Source organism: Gossypium arboreum, chromosome 12, assembly GCF_025698485.1.
Source record: "Gossypium arboreum isolate Shixiya-1 chromosome 12, ASM2569848v2, whole genome shotgun sequence".
Taxonomy (NCBI): domain Eukaryota; kingdom Viridiplantae; phylum Streptophyta; class Magnoliopsida; order Malvales; family Malvaceae; genus Gossypium; species Gossypium arboreum.
Window position 1 is genome coordinate 100704249 of NC_069081.1, and position 24049 is coordinate 100728297.

Sequence of the window (24049 nt, forward strand, 5' to 3'; positions counted from 1 at the left end):
TTCTTTTCTAACTCTTTGTCATCAAGTACATACGCAAGGTATGCTTCACACCCCTTTCTTACACATTTCTGAGCCAGCATCGACGATATTATAGCTGGCAACCTATTCAAGTCAGTAGACTCGACTCGGATTATCTCGTTATTTACGCACCTCAAATCGATGGTTTTTCTTTTGCAATTTACAATTGCATCATGTACGGTCAACCAATCCATACCGAGGATAACATCAAATTCGTCAAACGGTAAAAGCATCAAATCGGCCGGAAAACAGGAACCTTGGATTACTAGGGGACATTTCTTGCACACTTTGTCGACAAGCACGTAACGACCCAAAGGATTTGACACCCGAATTACAAACTCAGTAGACTCAACAGGTAGAGTCTTACTGGATGCTAAGGTTTCACATATATAAGAATGAGTAGAACCAGGGTCAATCAAAGCAATCACATTAGTATCAAAGAGAGTAAAAGTACGGTAATAACATCCGGCGAGGAAGCATCCTCGCGTCTGGCGATAGCGTAAGCTCTAGCAGAGCACGAGCCTCGGATCTGGTTGTAGCATCTCTAGATCCTCTCGACCGCCACTAGCATTGCCCGTATTCCTAGATGGTCTACCCCGAGCAGTAGTAGCACCAGGCTTCCCACTCTGATTTACGTTGTGTTAAGACAATCTCGGGCAATCTCTAATAAAGTGGTCAGCTGATCCGCACTTGTAACAGGAGCGGTCATGGAATCTACAACTCCCCGAGTGCCATTTACCACAATACTAACACTCCGTTCTGTCTCGACGGTCATTTCCAACACTGGCGACCGAAGTGACTCGTGCACTCACAAGGGGTCGATCACGGTCTCATCTAGAAAAACCCGAAGTGTCTCTAGATCGGCCCAAATCATCTCTAAACTTTTTCGATGATTGTTGAAAGGGCCTCCCCGAAGACCTCTTACGAAACTCCTTTGCTCCCACATCAGCTTTTCTTTTCTCCATACTGAGCTCCTCGGCTTTGCAAGCTCGCTCGACAAGTACCACAAATTCTCGGATTTCCAAGATGCCAACATACAGCTTTATATCATCATTCATCCATCCTCAAACGTTTACACATTACGGCTTCGAGGAAATGCATTCTCGCATGTGTCGGCTAAGCCTCACAAATTTTCGTTCATAGTCGGTGAACCGACATGGAACCTTGTTTAAGTTCAAGAAATTCCTTCCGCTTTTGATCCATAAATCTCGATGATATACTTTTTCCAAACTCGGTTTGGAAAAACTCCCAAGTTACTTGCTCTCTAGGCACAACAGAAGTCAACGATTCCACCAATAGTAGGCGTAATCACGTAGCAAGGAGATAGTACACTTTAGGCACTCATCGGGTGTGCAAGATAGCTCATCGAGTACCCGAATAGTGTTGTCCAACCAAAATTCAGCTTGCTCGGCATCATCGCTATCCGTAGCCTTAAATTCAGTAGCCCCGTATTTTCGGATTCTGTCAATTGGGGGCTTATTTGACCTTATTTGGTCAGTTGCCGGAGGTATTGTAGGTGCGGGGGTGGCATTAGTCGGGAATGGAGGTTGTGGAACAGCCGTATTAGTTCAAATGTATTGGTTGAACCAATCATTCATCACGCTATAAAAAGCTTGTCTAGCTTCATCATTCGGATTACTAGCAATAGGCTGAGAGTCCGCCAGAGCTGTCCCTTGTGCGGGAGCAGGCGCTACACTCTCAAGATCATCAGCTACCGCTCGGTCAGGATCGGGATCCATTACTATAAATAAACACATTTTCAATTGTCAGAAATCACCACACTATCAAATAATCACAAAATGGCATGTATAGCTAGACCCAAACGTATTACGGTAGTCCTAGAATTGACTAAACCGTAGCTCTGATACCAATAAAATTGTAACACCCCGTACCCGAGACCGTTGTCGGAAGCGACCACGAGGTGCTAACAGACACATTTCATGTATGTTCACAGTCCATTTTAAAAATTTCCAGACAGCTGGCTAACTACGTCACTGTCACCTTAAAAATCATATCTTGAGTTCCAAAACTCGAAAATCAGTTTCATAATTTTTCCCTGAAACTAGACTCATATATCCATCCACAAATTTTTTTCTAAAATTTTTGGTCAAGCCAATTAGTACAGTTTATTAGTTAAAGTCTCCCCTGTTACAGGGTTTGACTACACTGACCTTCCTGCATTGCGACTTAGATAACTCCTTATACAGGGCTTAAATACTTATGCCGTTTGTTTCTAATGAAACTAGACTCAAAAAGGAATCTATACATATATGACATGACTTCTAATTATCTCTGGTTAATTTATAATGAATTTCCAAAGTCAGATCAGGGGATCCAGAAATCGCTCTGGCCCTGTCCCACGAAAACTTGAATATCTCTTAAAATAAGACTCATACGACCGTTTCGTTTCTTCCTTATGGAAGTAGATTTATCAAGGTTCGATTACATAATTTATTCACTATTTAATTCCATTCCTACTATTTTTAGTGATTTTTCAATTTCACACCACTGCTGCTGTCAGCATCTGCCTTTAAGGTAGACTTTACCTATTACATAGTTTCCATGATTCAACTAACCCTTTAGCATATATAGCACAAAGTATGATCGTGATTAACCATTCCAATGGCCAATCATTGCCAAGCATATCCACACCTCTCAATAACCATATACATACAAAATGATTATAACATTATGCTCAAATATATATATAAGCCATTTTCGCATGGCTATCCAAATTTGTACAATACCGAAAGGTACATGACCAACATCAAAAAGGGTAGTCCTATACATGCCATTTCAAAGTTCAACCAAAAGTGTACCAAAAGGGGCTTTGATAGTGTGGGAGACTTCGACTTCAATAATCCTGAGTCCGATAGCTGACGAACCAAAATCTATAAAACAGAGATTCAAAGAACGGAGTAAGCATTTAATGCTTGGTAAGTTTTGAGCAATGGAATTAGGCTCAACTGAAGTATAGCATTCATATAACTAAACGGATAATTTCATATACACATATATTCTCAAAAATCAGTCCTACTTCACATTTCCAACCCTTATATTCATACATAAGGGATCAACTTAACCAAAACCGGAAGCTCCTTAATCGACTGAGCGAATACTATTTAAGAGGAATCAATTAATCCAATGCATGTACAACACATACCTCGTTGTTGAGTTTTTACGAGCGTATTAATTGAAATTATTACAGCAAATCGCTCATTCCCAAATCACGTACCTTTGGAATTTAACCGGATATAGCTACTCGCTCAAATGCCTTCGGGACATAACCCGGTTAGAGTAACTCGCACAATTGCCTTCGGGACTTAGCCCGGATTTAGTAATCGCACAAATGCCTTGGGACTTAGCCCGGATTTAGTAACTCGCACAAATGCCTTCGGACTTGCCGGAACTAGTCACTAGCGCAGATGCCTTCGGAACTTAGCCCGGTTATCATCCAAATATTCATACACATATCAATAAATCATGACACATCTATATTTCATTTTCATAATTGGAGTTCAAACACACGTCACGTATTAAGCGATCCCATTTTCGGCTCACTAGCCACATACAAACAGCATGGTTTAATTTGCTTTATGACACTATCTCTATGCACATACGGCTACCCGTCATACGTATAGACTAATTAACTCAACATATGATTCAAGTAGAATCATTATATCACCGCATATTTGTTATGCTCATACATCATGACTTAATCAAATCGGTAACTAAGTCTCGTTACTCGAAAACTTACCTCGGATGTTGTCGAACGATTTCGATGGCTATTCGACCACTTTTTCCTTCCCTTTATCGGATTTAGTTCCCCTTTGCTCTTGAGCTTAACCTAGATACAAGTATGGCCGAACCTCTTCCTAATCCTCTTCCAAGCCGAACATGAAGCAAGAGCTCCTTCCTTCTTCCTTAGAACTTTCGGCCAAAAGAAATGAAAAGGATGGACATTTTTTTTTCTTTGTTTTCATCATATTCCCTTTCATTATTTTATTACCATGCCCCTTATTTTATTTTTCCTAACATACATCACTAACATAACATGTTTGTGACATGTTTCCACCCATAGCATGGCCGGCCACTATGCTTTAATTTGGCTTATTTAACATGCAAGGACAAGCACTTTCCCACATATATTAATAGGCCACTTTAACACTTGCATAGCATATTTCTAAATTGTCTCACATAAGTCCCTACTAATAAATTTCACATACACTGACCAAATTAAAGTATGGAACTATCACACAAGCATTTACGCACATCATAAACACAGAATATAACCTTTAATTATTTATAAGACTCGGTTTCGTGGTCCCGAAACCACTTTCCGACTAGGGTCAATTTAGGGCTGTCACAAAACGAATCGAGTTATTCTAGTCAACTCGAATTTTTTTTCGAATTTCGAGTTAGAATCGAGTTGAGTTTTGAAATTCGAATAATTCGAATATCAAACTATAATATTTTATATTTTTACCCCAAACTCTCAAACCTTTTGACTTTTCTATCAAAACTTTTACTCTATTCCACTTTCCCTCCAAAACTTTTACTCTCCTCCTATCCCAACCCCCCAATCTACCCAAAATCCATTTCTCACCAAAATTTTAGTCTCCCGTTTACTTTTTCTCAAAATCTTACTCCCAAAAACCCTCAAAACTTTTTATTTTTCCCCAAAATTTTTACTTCCTCCCACTTTTCCCCTAAAACTTTTACTCCCTTCCCATCCCCCTCCCCCCCAAATTTTTTTTTAATATTTTCCCTCCAAAATTTTACCCTCCCATTTGCTTTCTCTCAAACTTTTATTCCCCAAAACTTTTATTTTCCTTCTAAACTTTTACTTCTCACTCTTTACTTTCAAATAAAAATCAAAATTATCCAAAAATATCACTAAACATAAATAATAATAATTTTATTTATATATACTATTTATATTATTAAATTAAATTTCACATTTTATATTATTTATATTATTGAATTGTTTAGTCATATTAAATATTTATATTAAAATTGGATTATTAATTATGCCATAAAATATTCGTGCTAAAATTTTATATGGGTAACAATTTCACATTTTATATTTAAAATAACTTTTATTAAAAATCACATTTTTACATTTAATATGTTTTTAATTCTAAAATACATAGTGGCAAGAATTTGAAGATAATTGAAACAACTAAGCAAGCAAAGAAGCTAACCCGTATATAAAAGATTAATAAATAAATTATGAGATGATGAAAGTTAATAAAAAATTTGATTAAGGTGGACAAATTTTATTATGATAGGTGACAGTGGTTACAAGGACCCAAAATTATTTTTTAAAATTTAACTCGAACAAATATATTCGATTCAATTCGATTCGAATTCCATCTCACTCGACTCGATTCGAGAAAATTTAAAATCAAATTAGGATGATAAAATATGATTCATCAACTCAATTAACTCGAAATTTTTTCATTCGATTCGATTTGATCCGATCGAACGCTCACCCTTATACAGTGGTAATAAACATGATTGTGTCAAGTCAATACAGTATCAATTAACATGCTTATAACAGACCATTACAATAGCATTAAACTTGCTTTTATCATGTATTTGGTTTAATGGTAGCAGTAGAAAGGTATAACATGCAATCAGTATCACTGTGGCATGAAAAACATTATCAGTTCATTAGAAATATAGTGACAGTAAGCACGTAACAATCACATATCATGCATATACAATTGTAACAGCCCAATTTTAGTTAAATCAGAATAGTGGTTTTAGAACCACAAATCTGAGGTCGTAAAATTATTTTAATATTATTTTTAGTGTTTATAGCATGTGAATTTATAATTTTGAAAATTTCGTGAGCTAATTTTATCGTTTAATAGCTCAATTTGAGAAAAAGGACTTAATAGCGTAAAATGCAAAAGTTGCATTCTATTTATTAAAGGTGTCTATTTGCTATGGCTTATTAAATGTGAAGTCCTTATGTTGTAAATAGACCATTTATAGTGGGAATGGACATAAATGGTCTTATATTTGATGTTTTAAAATGGTTTTAACTAAGGTTAAATTGGTAATATAGTTATTAATGTTATTATTAATAAAAGAAAACCAAATTTGGCTTTATTATCACCATATTCCACAGAAAATAAAAAGAAAAGAAAAATTAAAGCTTATTTAGGGTTTGGAACTTGTGTGGCTTAATTGAGGTATGTTTTGAGCTCGGTTTTTGTTGATTTCTATATTTTTGTAATCGTTGCTTCGTGTTTTAGCTAGCCCATGCTCTAATTTTTGAATTGGTTGATGATTTTGGAAGTTTCCATTGATGAATTCATGTGATTTATGATGTTTGATGATGAATTATGAAAGCTTGGCATTTAATATACGTGTTTTGTAAAGTGATTTTGAGTAAAAATGCATATTAGGTATTAAATTGAGAAAAGTGTTAATTGAGGGTTAAATTGTGAAATAAATGAAAGTTTTGGGCTGTTAGGGGTCCCTAGGAAATTTGGCTAGCATGTAATTGAATTTAATTGTGTGAATTTTGTGTATTTTTGAAATAGGGATTAAATTGTAAGAAATGTGAAAGTTTAGGGTCAAAACAAAAATTGGCTTAAATATATGTTTATGGATGAAATTGAAAGATTGGCAAGAACAAAATACTCTACTAATTGACTAGTTTCATCGTTTTTACGTTTGAGGTAAGTTTGTACGTGTTAGACATTGTTACAGTTATGTTTTAAATACTTTAATATTGAATCAACTATACATATGAGACGATGGTTGTGTACGATGATGAATCGACTATGTTTGGCACTTAGTGTGCGATTCGAGATAGCTTTGGCTATATAAAGCACTTAGTGTGCGAATTGGAATAGCTTCAAATATATGTGGCACTAAGTGTGCGATACTGAGATATTTTCAGTTTAATGTGATGGCACTAAGTGTGCAATATCGTTATAGCTTCGGCTAATCATTTATGCACTAAGTGTGTGAGTTCTTTGAGTATGGAAAGATTTCCAGATGGTTTAACGTATTGAACAATGAGGTGAAAATGAAATAAATAAATACGGGAAAGTACAAGTACGTACGATACCTATATGGTAGTTGATACTATGTGTATGAAGCTTGATGGATTTGTATATATATGATATATGGTCATGGATTAGAATCAAATGATGATATGAGACTTATTAAGTGTTTATTAATTGATAATTTTGTATATTATAAACTGTTGAATATATATTTAGTACGAACTTACTAAGCGATGAAGCTTACTATGTGTTATTTGTTTATGTTTTATAGAATAACAAAGCTAACTCGGACTCAGGGATCGTTGGGAAACGTCATCACACTATCGATCATTTCTTTAGTACTTTTGAAGCCTTGTATATATGGTATATGGCATGTATAGGCTTGTGTCACTATGGTACATTTTATGTTATGGAATTATAGCCATGTGATTTGGCTTGTATATGATAAAGTTGTGGAATGTGAATTTTGCTTATATAATGTGTTTATATATGCTAAGTGGTGTGAATGGTATGCCTTGTAAGTTTGGCATAGTATGGTATGAGATTAAGGTAATGAATTAGTGTTATTTTGAGATTGGTGTTAGCTATTTTGATGGATGTATTAATGCTTGAGGAATGATATATTTTGGTATGATTTATGGATGATGAATTGTTATATTTTGAAGCATAAAATAGATGGTAAGTTAATGATGAAATGCATATAGAATTTAAGGTTGTGGCATATTATTGTAGCATGATTTTGGTTGTGAATTTGAGTAGTGAAATAGTTGACTATGAAATGGCATGAAATGTGTGTGAATTGGTATGTTTGGCTGCCTATATATGTATTGAAATGATAACATGTTGATGGCTAGGTGTGCATGAGAAAGGGGTGGCAAATTGGCTTTACAAATGGCCTATTTTTTTCCACACGGGCAGAGACACAGGCATGCGTCTCAGCCATGTGTGACACACGGTCATGTTACACGGCCATGTGTCCCCTGGGGTATCCTTTCGAATTAAGGCAGTATACCATACAGTTTTGACATGGCCTAAACACACGGGCATGTCTAGTGGCCGTGTGAGACACACGGGCTGGCACATGGGCATGTAGCCAGCCGTGTGACCCAAGTCAGTAACCTCCCTAGTTTTTCCATGGCTATGGCACACGGGCATGTCTCCGTCCGTGTGGTACAAGTCAGTATGTATGCCTTGTTTTCATACGGCTTGCGTCACGGGCGTATCTTGCGGCCGTGTGAAGCATACAGCCTGTTCACACGGGCGTGTGACCCTTAAATCAAAGAAAATTTTCTATGTTTCCTAAAGTTTGCAAATGTTATCAGTTTAGTCCCGAACCATTTCTAAGCATGTTTTAAGGTCTTATAAAGCTTATAAGGGACATTGTGCATGATTTGAATGGACTTTGATTATGAATGTATAAATGTATACGAATGAGGTGTGTTATCCGGTAATGCTTCATAACCCTATTCCGGCGTCGGATATGGGTTAGGGGTGTTACAAAAATAATAATTAAACCAATCAGATCATGGGTTCCAATATTATTTATATTATCAGAGACTCCATTAAATGAAATAAAATACTAAAAATAGTTCAGGGACTATTCATGGACTAAACTAAACAATTCATAAAATTCTAGGAAGAACTGTAAAATAGAGGTCACACAGCCGTATGGCCAGGCCATATAACAGACTGTGGTCATGTGGAAATTGTTAAAATTACCCTATAAGAGGGACACGACCGTGTAGAAGGCCATGTGGTTCACAAACTAGCCTAGGGTTTGCAGAGGCACATGGTCGTATTGTGACAGCCCAAAATTGACCCTAGTCGGGATGTGGTTTCAGGACCACAAAACCGAGGCATAGAAATAATTTATAATTTATTTTGATGCCTATGATATGTGTTAATTTGTGTGTGGCATTTTTGATGATTCGATTTAGTGTTATAAAGGTGAATTTCACTAGAAAGGACCTAGTAGTAAACTTTAAAAGTATGATGGGGAAATGTGTGATGACTAGTTAATCATGCATGCAAAAATAAGGGATTTGCATGTCAAATTTCCCCAAAAGGAAGCTTAGTGGCCGGCCATGACAAGGGTTATGGGCAAAGAAAACATGTTGAAACATGTTTTGTTAATGGATGATGAGGGAAATGATTTAATAATTAAGTTGTGGGAAGAGAAGAGAAAAAAAAATGTGTGAGTGTGGCATTTCCCCCCCCCCATTGCCGTGTATGTGAAAGAAAAACAAGAAAAAAAATTGTTCATCCTTGTTCTTTCCTTCTTGGCCGAAAATACTAAGGGAGAAGATAGGAGTTTTGCTTCATGCTTGGCTTGGAAGAGAACTAGAAGGAGATTTGGTCATACTTGCATCAAGATTAAGATATGTTTGAGGTTGTGTCATGAGATTCATGCTTGTTTTGGTTGCTAACTTGATGTGCATGTTAGCCATGGTTCAAATCCTTGTTATGCCATGAAAATGGTGTTTGGCCAAGGTTGATATTGTGTTAAAGCCATTGCATGCTAAATGTGAAGCTTGTTGATGATGCTTGTAATGAAGGATTGACTACTCTTGAAATTTCTTTTTAGTATTCTTGAGTAGGACATTGAATTCTTTGTTTAACCATGACCAAAGTTAAAAGGGTATGGTTGTGATGTATTCGGCCATGGTGCATTCATGAGCATGATTTATGCTTGTTACTTGATTGGTAAAAATTTGTGTTTGGATGGGTATGAACCCCTTGAGATTCGGCCTTGCACCTATATGTGTGTATATGTTTGCACATGATGTTTTGGTTATGAAGTGAGTGATAAAAATGTTTGTTTAAAGAAGAAAATGTTGAAGAATGGTTGTGAAATTGCAAGTACATTCGGCCTAGTACACATATGATGTGAAAATCTTGGAATTTATTGTTGATTTGGTGCAAGAATGACTAAGTATAATCGGCCATATGAGTGCTTGATGCTATATTATAAGTATTGAGCTACAATATGTAAAGCATTAACTAGTAAAATGTGTGCCATTCATGTGTGGTGTTAAACATGTAATTGGCCTCAACATCAACATGCATAATCGGCCATGAATGAGTGCCTAAGAGGTTGTGTTGTTCGCCATGAGTAAGCATGTTGAAGGCTTTGTGTGTTGAGTCGATTCATGAATTCGTACTTATGTGACTTTAATGTCTAGTGAATATATGTGGGCTAAGTGCCTTGAGTTCCTCTTTTGATACTCAAATGATTGAATCAATTTATTTGCTAAATTAAGCTCAAGAGCAAAGGGGACCAAATCCGATAAAGGGAAGGAAAAAGTAGTCGAATAGCCATCGGAATCGTTCGACAACATCCGAGGTAAGTTTTCGAGTATCGAAACTTAGATTTTGATTCGATTGAATGAAGTAATAAGCAATCGAAATTCTGCCCTTATATATGGCCATTGAGCCGAAATGATATTTTTGTTAAGTGAATTGTGCATAAAAGTTTTGTTGTGAAAATGAAACAAAGATGTGTATGAATGTTCGAGTGATATCCGGCTAAGCCCGAAGGCAATTGTGCGAAGCTATGATATCGGGCTAAGCCCAAGGCAATTGTGCGAGCTATGATACCGGCTAAGCCGAAGGCAATTGTGCGAGTTGTGATATCCGGGTTAAGTCCCGAAGCCATTTGTGCGGGTTACCATAACCGGGCTATGTCCCGAAGGTGTTTTGAACGAGTAGCTATATCCGGATAAACTCCAAAGGTATGTGAATTGAAATTTATAAGCTGCTGGAAAATTTTCAGTCATTGCACTTGTGAAATTCCCAACAACAAGGTATGTTTTGTGTGTGCTTTGCACACTATGAGTAAATGCGTACGAATATTCGCTCTAATGATAAATGAGCTATCGGCATTAACTAGGCCGTTATTTGTGTATGAATATAAGAGTTGGGATTGTGAAGTAAGCATGTCTTTGAGAAATTGTGCATATGAATTATTGTTTAGCTACTTGAATGCTATGCTTTGGTTGTGTGTATATTATGGCTCGAAACTTACTAAGCATAAATTGCTTACTCCGTTTCTTTGTTTCTCTGTTTATAGATTTTGCTCGTTAGCGATCGGATTCGGGATCATAGAAGTTGAAGTCAACCACACTATCAAAGCCCTTTTGGTACTCCTTTAGTTGAGTTTTGGATATGGCATGTATAGGACTACCTCGGTTATTTTTAAGTACTTGTGATGTATATGTGTACGGCCATGCGAAAATGGTTCGTAAAAGTGGAGTATGGAATTTGACCATATGTGGTTTGTAATTATATTTGGTTTCATGATGTGATTATGGTTTGGAATGAGAGGGTTGGTCACATGATCAGCCATTGGAATGGCTAAATATGATCATATGTGGACCTTAGTATGACTAGACTATAGTTGGTCCATGGGAACTACAATATAGGTAAAGCCTACCTTAAAAACAGAGGCTGCCAGCTGCAGTGACGTGGATGTGAAAAATCACCAAAATTTATAGGAATGGTGTTAAATAGTGAATAAATTATTTGATCGAACCTTGACGAGTCTATTTTCATATGAAAGTAACGAAACGATCATATGAACAGTATACCGAGAGATATTAAAGTTCTCGTGAGACAGGGCCAGAACGGTTTCTGGGTCCCCTGTCGCGACTTTGAAAATTTACCATAAATTATCCAGAATGAATTAGAAGTCATGCCTTATATGTGCAGATTCCTTTTTGAGTCTAGTTTCATTAGAAACAAACGGCATCAGTATTTAAACCCTGTACAGAGAGATATTCAAGTTGAAACGTGCGAAGGTCAGTGTAGTCGACCCCTGTAACATGGGCGAATTTAACTAATAAACTGTACCAATTGGCCCGACCAAAAATTCTAGAAATAAATCCATGGATGGATATATGAGTCTAAATTCATGGAAAATTTACGGAATCAGTTTTTGAGTTGTGAAACTCGAGATATGCTTTTTAAGGCGACAGCGACGCAGTTTTCTAGCTTGCCTGGGAATGTCAAATTGGCCGGTGCCATAAGTGGTTTTGGCTTGTTAACCCCTCGTGTCCGACACCGGAAATGGTCTCGGGTTCGGGGTGTTACACGTATGGTCCACATGCTTATATGGGAGACCGTGTAACCCTAAACCTACACAGAGTTTACCCCGATTCACTTGGGAAAGAACACACACCTTTCATTAGGAGTGATTGAAATTTCTCACGTCTGATTCTAATCTATTTCACCTAAATTTGGTCATTCATACGACATTCACACGCAAATTATCAGTTGATTTCAAGATTTGACAAGATTAACAAAAGATTTGGCAAGAGCCGTAAATGATTGATTAATCGAATGTAAGATTAGTGTCAAATAGTAATATTATGAAAATTCAGAATCTAAACATCGGAAACGAGAGGTACTTACTGATTCTTGGAAAAGGTAGGGATGTTATTGACAGCAATTATAAAAATCGATAAAAAGAACAATCGACTGTAGTATGATTTGATTTGGGAAAACAAAGTAATTATCACAATCAGGATGAAAATATGATGTAAAGAAGAATAAAATAAATAGAGAATAAATAGAAATATGGAGAGCAAATTCTATTAGGATTTGAGAAGAGGCAATATGAAAATATAGTTAGGAAAAAAAGAGAAAAAAAATGGTAGAATTCTAATTCTATCGGAATTTTGAAAAGGGGCAAGATATGAATTCTAATTACGAAATAATTGGTTAAATTTTTAGGGTTTACATACCATAGGGACGTCATGTGTAATTTTCCTAAGTTTTGCTGAACTTAAAATTAAAATGAAAGGGGAAAGGAGGAGGAGGTTTGAACCTTGGCTTCAAGGAGTACTAATGCTTTAATCATTAAGTAATTACAAAATATAAATGGAAGGAAATGGCTAGTTCTTAACCATTGGACTATCACCTATTTGTTATTAAATCTTAACTTCTGATTGTATATATTTTGGATGTGGCTTTTACCCTATGTTTGTTAAAAAGAAAAGGAGATGAAATGGGAGGAAGCGAGCCTGAAATTGAGTTCACAAGGGAGGAAGCAAGCTTTTAACCATTAGGCCTAAGCCTATTTCTTATTTATTTATTACTATTAATCCCCTATATTTTGAGGCGTGACACTTTCAATATGCATGTGGAAAACATAAAAATAAAATAAAATAAAATAAAAATTTTAAAATATATAAATGAATAAAAAGTATCATTTTTTCATATCATGAATGAACCCAAATAAATTATTGTTTAAATACATCTAAATTTGGACACCTATTTGCCTAAATTCATTCCAGATGTATTTTTAGCAAGTTTATATATTTTAAATTTTTTATAAAATATCATATTATTTATATTATTTTTTTGAAATTAAAAATATATAAAATTTTAAAATATATAAATTAATAAAAAAGGTTTTTCATCAAGAATGAACGTAGACATAGGTTGTCTAGATTTAGATGCATCTGGACAACCATTTGTCTAGATTCATCATTGTCATGCTTTTAGTTATTTTATATATTTACATTTTTTCAGGAATTTTTAAATTTTATTAAAATTTATATATTTATATATTTTGCAAAATATTATAGGATTTTATATATTTTAATTGTATATTTTTTCATAAATTTATATTTTATATTTTATATATGTTTCAAAATAATAATAACTTAAAAGATGATATTTTATTAAAAATAAAAATATATAAAAAAACATTTAGAATGTGTTTATATTACTTTTTTAATTTATATATTTTTAAAAAATATTTTTTTAATTTATGTTTATGATATGACAAAATAAAAAAGCTTCCGTGTGTCATTACCAATTTGATTATCAATGCTACGTGCACATAAATTAACAAGTGTGGAGGCAATGTGAGGAGTATAATATGCTAGAAACCACAGTTGAAATAATTTAAACATTTCGTGCGATTTGAAATTAGAGTAATAAGTAGTGAATAATGATGGACGATTAAACCTGATTCCACGGCCCTTAATGATGATTGCAAGAAAAATGGATTTTTGATGGACATAAAAGACTAAAGTTACCTTGATGGTGAAACAATTTGTCCTTCACTTTTCATCTTTTGATGTTAGAAAATATGAACGACAATAACCTCAATTTAGAGAGCAGTGTCGGTAGTGCATGGAAAGATTTGTTTTGGTTTTTGGTTTACTTTTTCAAAAGAAATAATAAATAATTATGAAGGTTAGCAATGAAATTTAATATTTTTGAGATTTTGTGTGTGTTTTTAACCTTTATTATAAATATAGATAATAAAATATTTTTAAAATGTCAATATTTAATATATTAACAGTACATTTTTTAAACAATTCATAAGTTATAAATTTGTTTTGTATCTTATTTTTAATTTTTTACTGTAAAAATTACCAATAAAATTAGGGTCGATAAATATATATAGGAGTCTAATAAAATATTCAAAAATATATATATGACAATTTTTAAGACTAGAATAAAAAAAGTACACTTCTATTGTATCAAATATTAACCCTTTTACTATATTTTATATACACTTGTCATCAACTCAATTTTAATTATAAAAATTTAATAATATATCAAATATTTTTCGAATTAAATTTTATAAAAATTTCACGAAACTAAAATGATTAATGTTATTTTTAATAAATAAGTTTATGGAATGCTTTGGTTTCAACAGTTTCACTAAGATGACATTTATATGAATTTAATCTTAAATTTTATTAAGTTGTTGTGATACCAAAATATAAGAAGTTGAATAGTAGTAAACGCTTAAAAGATTCCGGTTAGCTAATAATTAAGATAAAGTAGTTGTGTCAAAAAAAGATAAAGTAGTCAACAGTTGCGTACACCAATGATTACTCACCTTTACGGAATAGGTTTATATTAACTTTTTTTTTATATCGATGCTGCAATATTTTCACTTATAATAACCCTTGTCTTTCGCTCCATTTCTCAAAATTTTCCACATCTTTCTTCCTTTTTTTTTTTTTTTCTTAATTTACCCACGCACCTACTTCAGCAGAGAAAAGACCTAAAAATGCCAATTCCATTCTCCCTCATCCTCCTCATCATGTTGCCTCTCCTGCAGGCTCCCACCTCCATTTTCTCCTCCCCACTTCAACACCCCGAGCATATAGTCCAACAAGTCAATGAGTGCGTATATTGAAGAGATTAGGGATGCAAATTCCCAAATTTATAATTACCTTTTAATAAAAAAATGCGTCTCATATTTTCTCCTTAACATATACGTAATGTTTGATATATGCAGGAGCATCATGAATGGTACCATAGCTAGGAGGAACCTGGGATTTCTGTCCTGTGGAACCGGCAACCCCATTGATGACTGCTGGCGGTGCGACCCTCAATGGGAAAAGAATCGTCAGAGGCTAGCTGATTGTGCCATTGGGTTCGGTAAACATGCCATTGGCGGCAAACATGGAAAAATATACGTTGTGACGGACCCCAGTGACCGTGACCCTATCAACCCCAAACCTGGGACTCTTAGGCATGCTGCTATCCAGGTCCAACCTTTATGGATCGTTTTTGCTCATGACATGGTGATTAAATTGAAGCAAGAATTGCTGATGAACTCCTTTAAGACCATCGACGGCCGAGGCGCCAACGTTCACATTGCCGGCGGACCATGCATTACTATACAGTACGTGAGCAATGTTATAATTCATGGGATTAGCATACATGATTGCAAGAGAGGAGGGAATGCTTATGTGAGGGACTCTCCTAGCCATTATGGTTGGAGAACTATATCGGACGGTGATGCGGTGTCGATATTTGGAGGCAGCCATGTTTGGGTGGACCACTGCTCGTTGTCAAATTGCACCGATGGGCTGGTCGATGCCATCCAAGGATCCACAGCCATCACCATTTCTAACAATTATATGACCCATCATAATAAGGTCATGCTCCTGGGCCATAGCGATTCTTACAAGCAGGACAAGAACATGCAAGTCACCATTGCCTTCAACCACTTTGGAGAACGGCTTGTGCAAAGAATGCCTAGGTAAGATAGAGTCGAATTAATATTAGCCTTAATCTAGTAAATTACTTTTTGGCTTTGGATAATAAATTGGGTTTCACATTTCAACTTGTATACAGATGCAGGCATGGGTACTTTCATGTGGTGAACAATGATTACACGCACTGGGAAATGTATGCAATTGGTGGTAGTGCTGATCCTACAATCAACAGCCAGGGCAATAGATTTGTTGCACCAGATAATGTGAACAGCAAAGAGGTTAGACTTGGGACAAATGGCTGATAGAGAATAGAAAATGATAATTAAGTAGGGTTTAACCCAAAGTTTATACATGCATGCTACAAATGAATTACAGGTGACAAAACATGAGGATGCGCCGCAAAGTAAATGGAAGGAATGGAATTGGAGGTCAGAAGGGGATCTGATGCTGAATGGAGCATTCTTCACTGCATCAGGCAAAGGAACCTCGTCTAGTTACGCCAAGGCGTCGAGCCTGGGTGCCAGACCATCCTCACTGGTGAACTCGCTCACGGCAGGAGCCGGTGCACTCGTTTGCAAGAAGGGGTCCCGTTGCTAGCTAGACATTCCAAGGGTAATAGTGGTGGGCTAATATTAGCAATAAAAAAGGATGGAAATTTACATATTGAATGTTCAATTGAATCAATGAAATGTGTCGTCATTGTACGTAAAAATTGTCTCCTTTTTAACGACTTACTGTAGTTTTGCTCTGTCTGTTGGTTCTCCTTCTTCACAGTTGCAAGCTTGGGGGTAAGAACTTGGTTTCCTTAAAAATAATTTTTTGGGTATTTTAAAAGTTAATTAATACATTAAATATAAAAGCAGTAATTTGATTTGTAATTTTAATAAACCGAATAAAATTGCTATTGTAAAAAGAAAAAAAAGAAAAGAAAAGAATTGTCGCTCCATGCTACTAACTTACCTTTCGAGTTCGACCTAAACCAATTTACAAGACGCATAATGTTATAGCTACTGTGTCCGACAATTCCAGACATGCATCCAGACGCCATAAATGAGACCACCTGGCTCCGGTCACTACCATCTTAAATCTTAACCATACATAGCAAATGAGAGACGAGTGTTTGAATTTTTTTATCGATTTTAGTAATTAAAATTTTTTCTAAATAACATTTTTAACTAAAGTTAAAATTGCTATTGTTTACTAAATCTTTTCTTGTAGTTTATATTTTTAATATGGAATATATTGCATTTTGGTTTTCATTATAATCATATTTTTTTACATTCATATATTACTTCAAAGAGATAAATTACTCTAAAAAATTTATTCTGAATAAGAATGGCAATTAATTTTTTTTTTTGTAATTTTATTTATCTATATATATTTTAATAAAATATTTGGAGCCATCCATTTCTGATCAAACTTTTACTATATCAAGAGTAAAACTTTTAGTACACCACCATCACTACTAAGCTTGAATTGAATAAATCTTTTTAACTTGCTTTTCCTTTATAATATTTGTCAATTATTTTAAGTTAAAATTTTGTTTTAAATATATTTTTATAAGTTTTCATAATTTTACTTATAATTTTAAAGTTAGATTATTTTTACAATTTTAAAAATCTCAAACTATTCCTTTTAAATTCAAAGTAGTGATGAACTGTTTTTAAACGTTCATCCAAACTTTCAATACAATACATTATTTTAATAAATTTTAAATATTTTCACCATCATTATAAATTTTATGTATTTATAAGATTTGATAAAAGAATTATTTAGAAAACCCTTATTTTCTTTTTTATTACTAATACTTTTTTCTTTCAGAATTTTACTTTCAATAAAATAATTCAAACTTAATTATAATATCAATCATAAAATTAATCTTTTACAAAATTATAATATATTTTAATTGATATATAAAATTTAATCTGTACATCGTCAAATAAAAAAATAGTATATATTATTATTATATTACAAGGTCTCAAGTTCACAGTTGAAGTGGGCAGCCTAACTTTTCTACCACATCGATTATTCATATGTTAAATTAATTGATATTGTTTTAAAATGATGTGACTAGTTAAAAATAATAATTATCGTGCAAAAATTATTTAATCAATTTTTTTTAGTCTAATTTTTTTTGATAAACATCACTATTATATTTTTTATTTAATAAAAAAATATTATGTCATTTATGAGAATCTTTTAATTTACAAATAAATTAATAAAATAAAATGATACATACTTTATTCATTTTAAGAAATTAAAAGTTAATTTTAATCGCACATTAACTAGAAAACAGTCTCATAGCTCACACTTACCCCATAAATAAGTGTCAATTTCTTCATTATTTTCATAAACTCTTTAGAGTATCTTCATTTGAAGATATTCATAAGAGAGGGCATGTAAAACCCCGCTACTTGACCCGATCATTGGGTCCAAGCCACAAGATGTTACATTTGTTGCCGGAGCAACTACAATCATATATATTCAATTTCACTCCATTAAATATTTAAGTAAAAGTAACATGTGCATAATATGATATATAATCATTTTTGGGTCTTACACGAACTTACGAAAGCCCTTTTGCTAACCTGAGAGCGAAATAGAACTAAATTGTAAAGATTTTAATGTACCGAGTTGTTCTCACAACTTTGGTGGTTCCTCTCCGCGATGCAATATGCTGACTTGATTCGTCACGACATTGAGAGTATGTCATTACAACATAACTCTCTGTATAATCTCGTTGCAACATTGAGAGGACGTCATCTCGACATGATAGACTGTTTCCTAGGATCCAATTTAATACGTGTTGGAATCACCTGAAATAACACTTAAACGTTTAATTACAACACATTCAAAAACATACCAAGTATATTCAAACCAAAATATGCCAAAATGGTACTTCAAGTGAACACTAATAAACCAAATTCCAAAACCGACCATTTATGATGCAAAATCGGCTTAAACCTTAGGTGCATGTCATATAATAAGCAAAAGAGAACTTTACAAACATTGCTAAGTCGAGGATCTCCGACTAGATGTTGGATTTACTTCTCAAAATCTTAGGATTTACCTAAACTTGTGCATAGAGAAAACAAACAGTAGTTGAGCAATAAACTCAATGGTATTTCCATGATTCAAGCCAATACAAAACAAGTTTAAAACCATTGCACATAATCAAACCTGGTGAAATTTATAATCAAGTCTCATATAGTTTCATGCCAAATACTTTCATTACCATTAACATGCATATGATCTTTACATTCCAATTCACTAATGTGTACCCAAGCTTACCATTTCTCATTCATTTCATAATAACTTAATCAATTCATATTATCATGTATAGGCACATATATTTATTCAACCATTTCTGAGCCTATTGACTCATTATTTCTCAATCGGTCCCCAGGGCTCGTTTTCAGCTCATTTCATTTCATATATTATATAGTCGCATCATGTTTTTAAAACCTTAGTTGCTCGACAACAATGATTTTCACAATTTGATTATTTTGTCACCCTAAACTGCCCGAAAACAATGAATTTATATGTACAGGTTACCACCCCAGGTTGTCCGAAAACGATGGTTTCCAATCAATAACCTGACTCTATGGCATGCCAATTATATCTAGTCTAGTCCAAACAACTAATAAGGTAACCGGTTTCCAATTTAGTTATATATTCCAATTCATGATTCATCATTTTCAATTCATCGATATTTCATCATTTCAACTCATCATAACACGTTTCAACACAATTTATACCAATTATCATGTATTGATTAATCATACTATTTTTTTATTGTATTCAATTTCAATTTCAATCTTAGCAATCCAATTCAAATGACCATTCTCGACTCACCTCAATGCCATAAAATGAAAAATAACATGAATATACAATAATTAAATTGATCTTGAATCATAGAAATACAAATCAAAAGCTTGTGTCACTCATCGTTGACTCTCGCCTTTCCTTTCTCTCTCGATGACTCGGTATCGTCTTTAGCTACATACAATCACAAAACATACACATTTTCAATTTTTCATCCAATTTACATTCAATTAAAAAGATAAATATATTTTTAAATTTATTCAATTTAGTCCCTAAACTCGAGACAAGCATAACTTTCAATCTTAGGTTTCAGACTAAAATTCGATTTCACATATATTTATTAGGGACCTTTTACTTTCTATTCTATTTAAATTTTATAAAAAATTTTATTTTATTCAATTTGGTCCCTAATGTACAAAACTTATAATTAAGCTTTACAATTTAGTCTTTTTCATAATATAAGCTTAATTTCTAACAATTTCACACCTAATTCATTCAATTCTCAACAATGAAAACTTTAAAAAACTTTAACGATTTTACAAATTGGTATATGAGTAGCTAAATGAAACTCTCATGATTCAATTTTCATAAAAATGAAAAAAACAATTACCAAGGACTTCCATAAAATTGAATGGTCGAATGTATGAAAACCTCAAGCTTTCTCCTTTCTTTTTTTTTTTTCTTTGGTTTGGACGGTTGATGAAGATGATAAAATCTTTATCTTTCTTTCCACTTTGTTTAATATATATACCTTAATTAACATAGTTTAAATCTTAATTAATTAAGTTAGTTGGCTTTAACCATATTTATTTTATTCTTAACTAATCTTAGTGGAAAACATCATCAATCTCCACTATCTCATAATTATAATTTGGTCTATTAACTCTTTTAGTCCTTGGGATAATTGCTAATTAAGTTTTTAAGTCTTTTCCTAATTAAATTAAAAGTCTATAGCGATAAACTTTTACAATTTAGTGTCTAAGCTTTAATTAACCAAAATTTCAGTTAAATTAATTTCAATTCATCTATTCGCTAACTTCATAAATATCCCTTTCTCCGTTTGGAAGCCAGGAAAATATTTTCCGAAAAATATTTTCCTGATTTTACAGTGTTTGGAAGCATGAAAATTTTCCAAGAGACGGGTAAAATCTCAGTCATTTTAGGGAAAATGTCTTATCGATTTTTTTTCTGTAAGACATTTTCCATCTCCTTCTTCGTCCAGGTAAAACTCCTTCTCCTTCTCCTTCTTCCATTCTTCATCTTCTTATTATTTCTCCTCTTTTTCCTTAGTCCGTCCCATATCTTCAAAATCATCAACAAGGGAAGCAAACTAAAGCAGCCACCCCCTTCCCATTTTTCTCCAATTATTATCTTTATTCATCCATTATTCTCTCTTTGTGTCTATGCTTTTGTTCTTCTCATAGTCTTCTCAGTGTTGTCTAAATGGCGTCTTTGAGCTTCTTTTGCCCTTCTGGTAAGTCTTTTTGGACTGGGTTCTTTGAATGGATCCTTGTAGATGACTTGATTTTCAATATTATCTTTCAGTTTTTCTTCATTTTCTAATATGGGTTTTCTTTATTAATTCATTGAATTGATATTTTGATATTCTATTTGTTGGTTCTTCTTATTATTTTCTGATGTGGGTTTTTTTTCTTTTTTATTCCCTGATAATTTTCTGATTTGGGTTTTTTTTAATCGGCTGTTTTTGATTGCTTTGTTTATTGTATCATGTTATTTATTGAATTGATTATCATGTTTTTTATTGTGTTATGATTCTTGGACGTAATTATTAATGACTAGTAGCTTAAATCAATTTTCTATATAGCTTAGAATAATTCCAGAATATGAAGTTATCTGTCGTTGCTTTCTTTACAAGGCAATGCTGTATTTTCTTTTAGTAGAATTAGAAAGGTACTCTGTGTAGTTGACAAGAAGCAACTGGATCACTTGTCAATAAAGTGCGATATCCTCATCGCTACTTATTTTCTTTGAGTTTGACTCTGGATAATTATAAATAATTGTTAATGCTGTGATTGATATTTCGATCTTGTTGATAATCTCATGAGTCATGACTGTTATAAATTGAAAATTCTTCTTATTGGTCTTTAATGTAGCAGTTTAGATAGTTTAACTCTTGTAGCAGTTTATGACCTTTCTTACTTTGATGCCTCCCCCCTTTTTTTTTTTCTGGTATGACTAAAGGTCTTTGATTTTGGAATTTTACACATGGAAAAGTAAATTCTGGCATTATTTGGCAGATACGGTTCAGTGATTGAGCATTTTCAGAGAAGAGAGGGGTTGAAAGAGATGATAAAAGGAGTAATTTTTTATTCAGGATCAGCTGACCCTTTAAATCCTAAGGTTCTTATTTATGATGTTCTTAATGTTCTTAGACTTATTTATGATGTTCTTAATGTTCTTAGACGAATGATTACAGTTCACAGTAAGCTTTTAAGTTTTGAAATGAATGTTTTATATCAAATTATAAACAGAGTTCTTTAGCTTATGCTGCTCATGGAACTAGGTTTGGAGACTTGCATACGGCATAAACTACTAGCAACTTCAGGTGAAATTGTAATTGTCTTCTCTACAAAGCTGTCATTAATATTGTTGCTGTGACCACCTCATGTTTAATGTTTTACATTATAATATGCATAAAGCAAATTGAATTTGTTCAAAACTCCATAAAAAGTGGATACTTAGACTATTATTTTCTTGTCATCTTTAATGTTTTTGAGCAAGGTTCAAAATTTCAATAAAATGCAGCCCAATTTTAGATTTTTACTTTCCTGTGGTATCTATATTTTGAATCTTTATGTATTAGCTTATGTTTCCTAGTAAAAGCAAATCCAATATCCCATCAAAAAATAATACATCTAAAAATAACTCTGGGGATGACTGCCTTGATGTGGTCCTTTTAGTGGAAATGATAACTTGTTACTATGTTTAGGTTATCACTATTTGTATCAGTGGTACCGTTCAGTCGAAAGTGAGCATTTTCCAGATCCTAGTGGTTTTCGTTCTCGTATGGAGCAATGGACATTTGGCCTCTCTCCAGCATGTATCAAGTATCGCATGTCCGCATTTGATGTTCCAGAGGTAAGAAACGTCTCCTCTAAGAAATACAGATACCATGTCCCAGTTGAACTCTATTGATGAATTGCATAAACATTACCAGGTTATGGCTGTCACCCGAAGCAATATTTGCAAGAATGGAATACAGGCGCTGTCCCGAAGGGGTGCTGTCATATATTATGCTTCAGTCTTCCTTTACTTCTGAGTTTTCTCGACCCCTGTGATTTCTTTGGTGTTCGGAAGCTACTTGTATATCTGCATTAACTGGTTTCATCTACACTTTGACGAGGCATTCTCTTCTCTCAGAATTTCTAATTACAAGTCATTCACACGATTCCACATCAACGTGATGGTGATCTTGAAGTTTTCACTCTTGCAGTCGATAAGGTAAGAAACCTAGAGTGATTCACTAGCAACGATCCTTTTCTTCATGGTTTGAATGTATACATTAATCCCTTTGAGATGCAGGTTCCAAGGGAATGGATGTTGGATTCTGATTGGGATATGGAGTAGAAGCAGCCACAACAGTTGAGCCATAGGAGACATACCCTAGCAAATAGAGTGCAGCAGCAAGGCAGCAGGATTCAATGAATACAGTCACGGTGGTTGACCATTTTGTTATAAGACAAAATGAGAAACCTGATTTTGTATCAAGTAATGGATCAGTTAGTCGCTGATCTTTGTTGTAACATCATTCTAATTTCTTAAATATAGGCAGCAATGAAGGGAATGTATATACGTCAAATTTCATAGTTGTTTAGATGGACTAACATCATTCAAATGTTAAATGTTAATGCAGCTAATAGTGGTTTTTCACAGCCATATCATGCTTTGTAGTTGAGGGATTTTTAAATGGAAGCTTAAAATTGAGCTTTTGCTTAGAATTATCTAAAATAATTATAGCTGTAGTGAGGGAAAGTGGTTTAATTTGAGGTTTTTTTTAAATGTTTTTTTTAGAAGTTATAATCCATTTATAGTGGATTAGATCAAAACAAATCTTTCTACTATTCAATTAATGGATTAATATATATATATATATATATATATATATATAAATTCTTAAATATATATTTGTTTAATTTAAAACAGCTTTTATGAAATATTTTCAGGAAATCTGCCAAATAACAGAAAATA

General features: G+C 33.6%; 1 protein-coding gene and 1 long non-coding RNA gene across 8 annotated transcripts; both read left to right on the forward strand.

The window, feature by feature from the left end:
* The first annotated feature begins 15028 nt into the window (after window positions 1-15028).
* Window positions 15029-16727, forward strand: LOC108478431 (probable pectate lyase 5). The gene is made up of 4 exons (XM_017780889.2): window positions 15029-15194; window positions 15310-16059; window positions 16155-16293; window positions 16391-16727. Exons 1-4 carry the CDS (start codon window positions 15079-15081, stop codon window positions 16610-16612), a joined length of 1227 nt encoding a protein of 408 aa, XP_017636378.1. The 5' UTR covers window positions 15029-15078; the 3' UTR covers window positions 16613-16727.
* A 4089-nt stretch (window positions 16728-20816) lies between these two features.
* On the forward strand, window positions 20817-23799 carry LOC108476952 (uncharacterized). 7 transcript variants are annotated; one of them, XR_001870170.2, is made up of 7 exons: window positions 20827-21062; window positions 21265-21314; window positions 22099-22201; window positions 22333-22406; window positions 22791-22939; window positions 23019-23302; window positions 23384-23799. It is a non-coding gene; the product is annotated as an uncharacterized LOC108476952 (long non-coding RNA). The 7 variants fall into 7 exon arrangements; XR_001870171.2 differs by having other exon boundaries at window positions 20828-21062; window positions 22365-22406; XR_008275691.1 differs by having other exon boundaries at window positions 20820-21062; window positions 22333-22939.
* Window positions 23800-24049: the final 250 nt, after the last annotated feature.

Coding starts and splice junctions, on each gene's coding strand:
- LOC108478431 (XM_017780889.2), top strand. CDS start 15,079: ATGCCAATTCCATTCTCCCTCATCCTCCTCATCATGTTGCCTCTCCTG. Junction 16,060..16,154: donor CTTGTGCAAAGAATGCCTAG/GTAAGATAGAGT, acceptor ACTTGTATACAG/ATGCAGGCATGGGTACTTTC. Junction 16,294..16,390: donor ATAATGTGAACAGCAAAGAG/GTTAGACTTGGG, acceptor AATGAATTACAG/GTGACAAAACATGAGGATGC.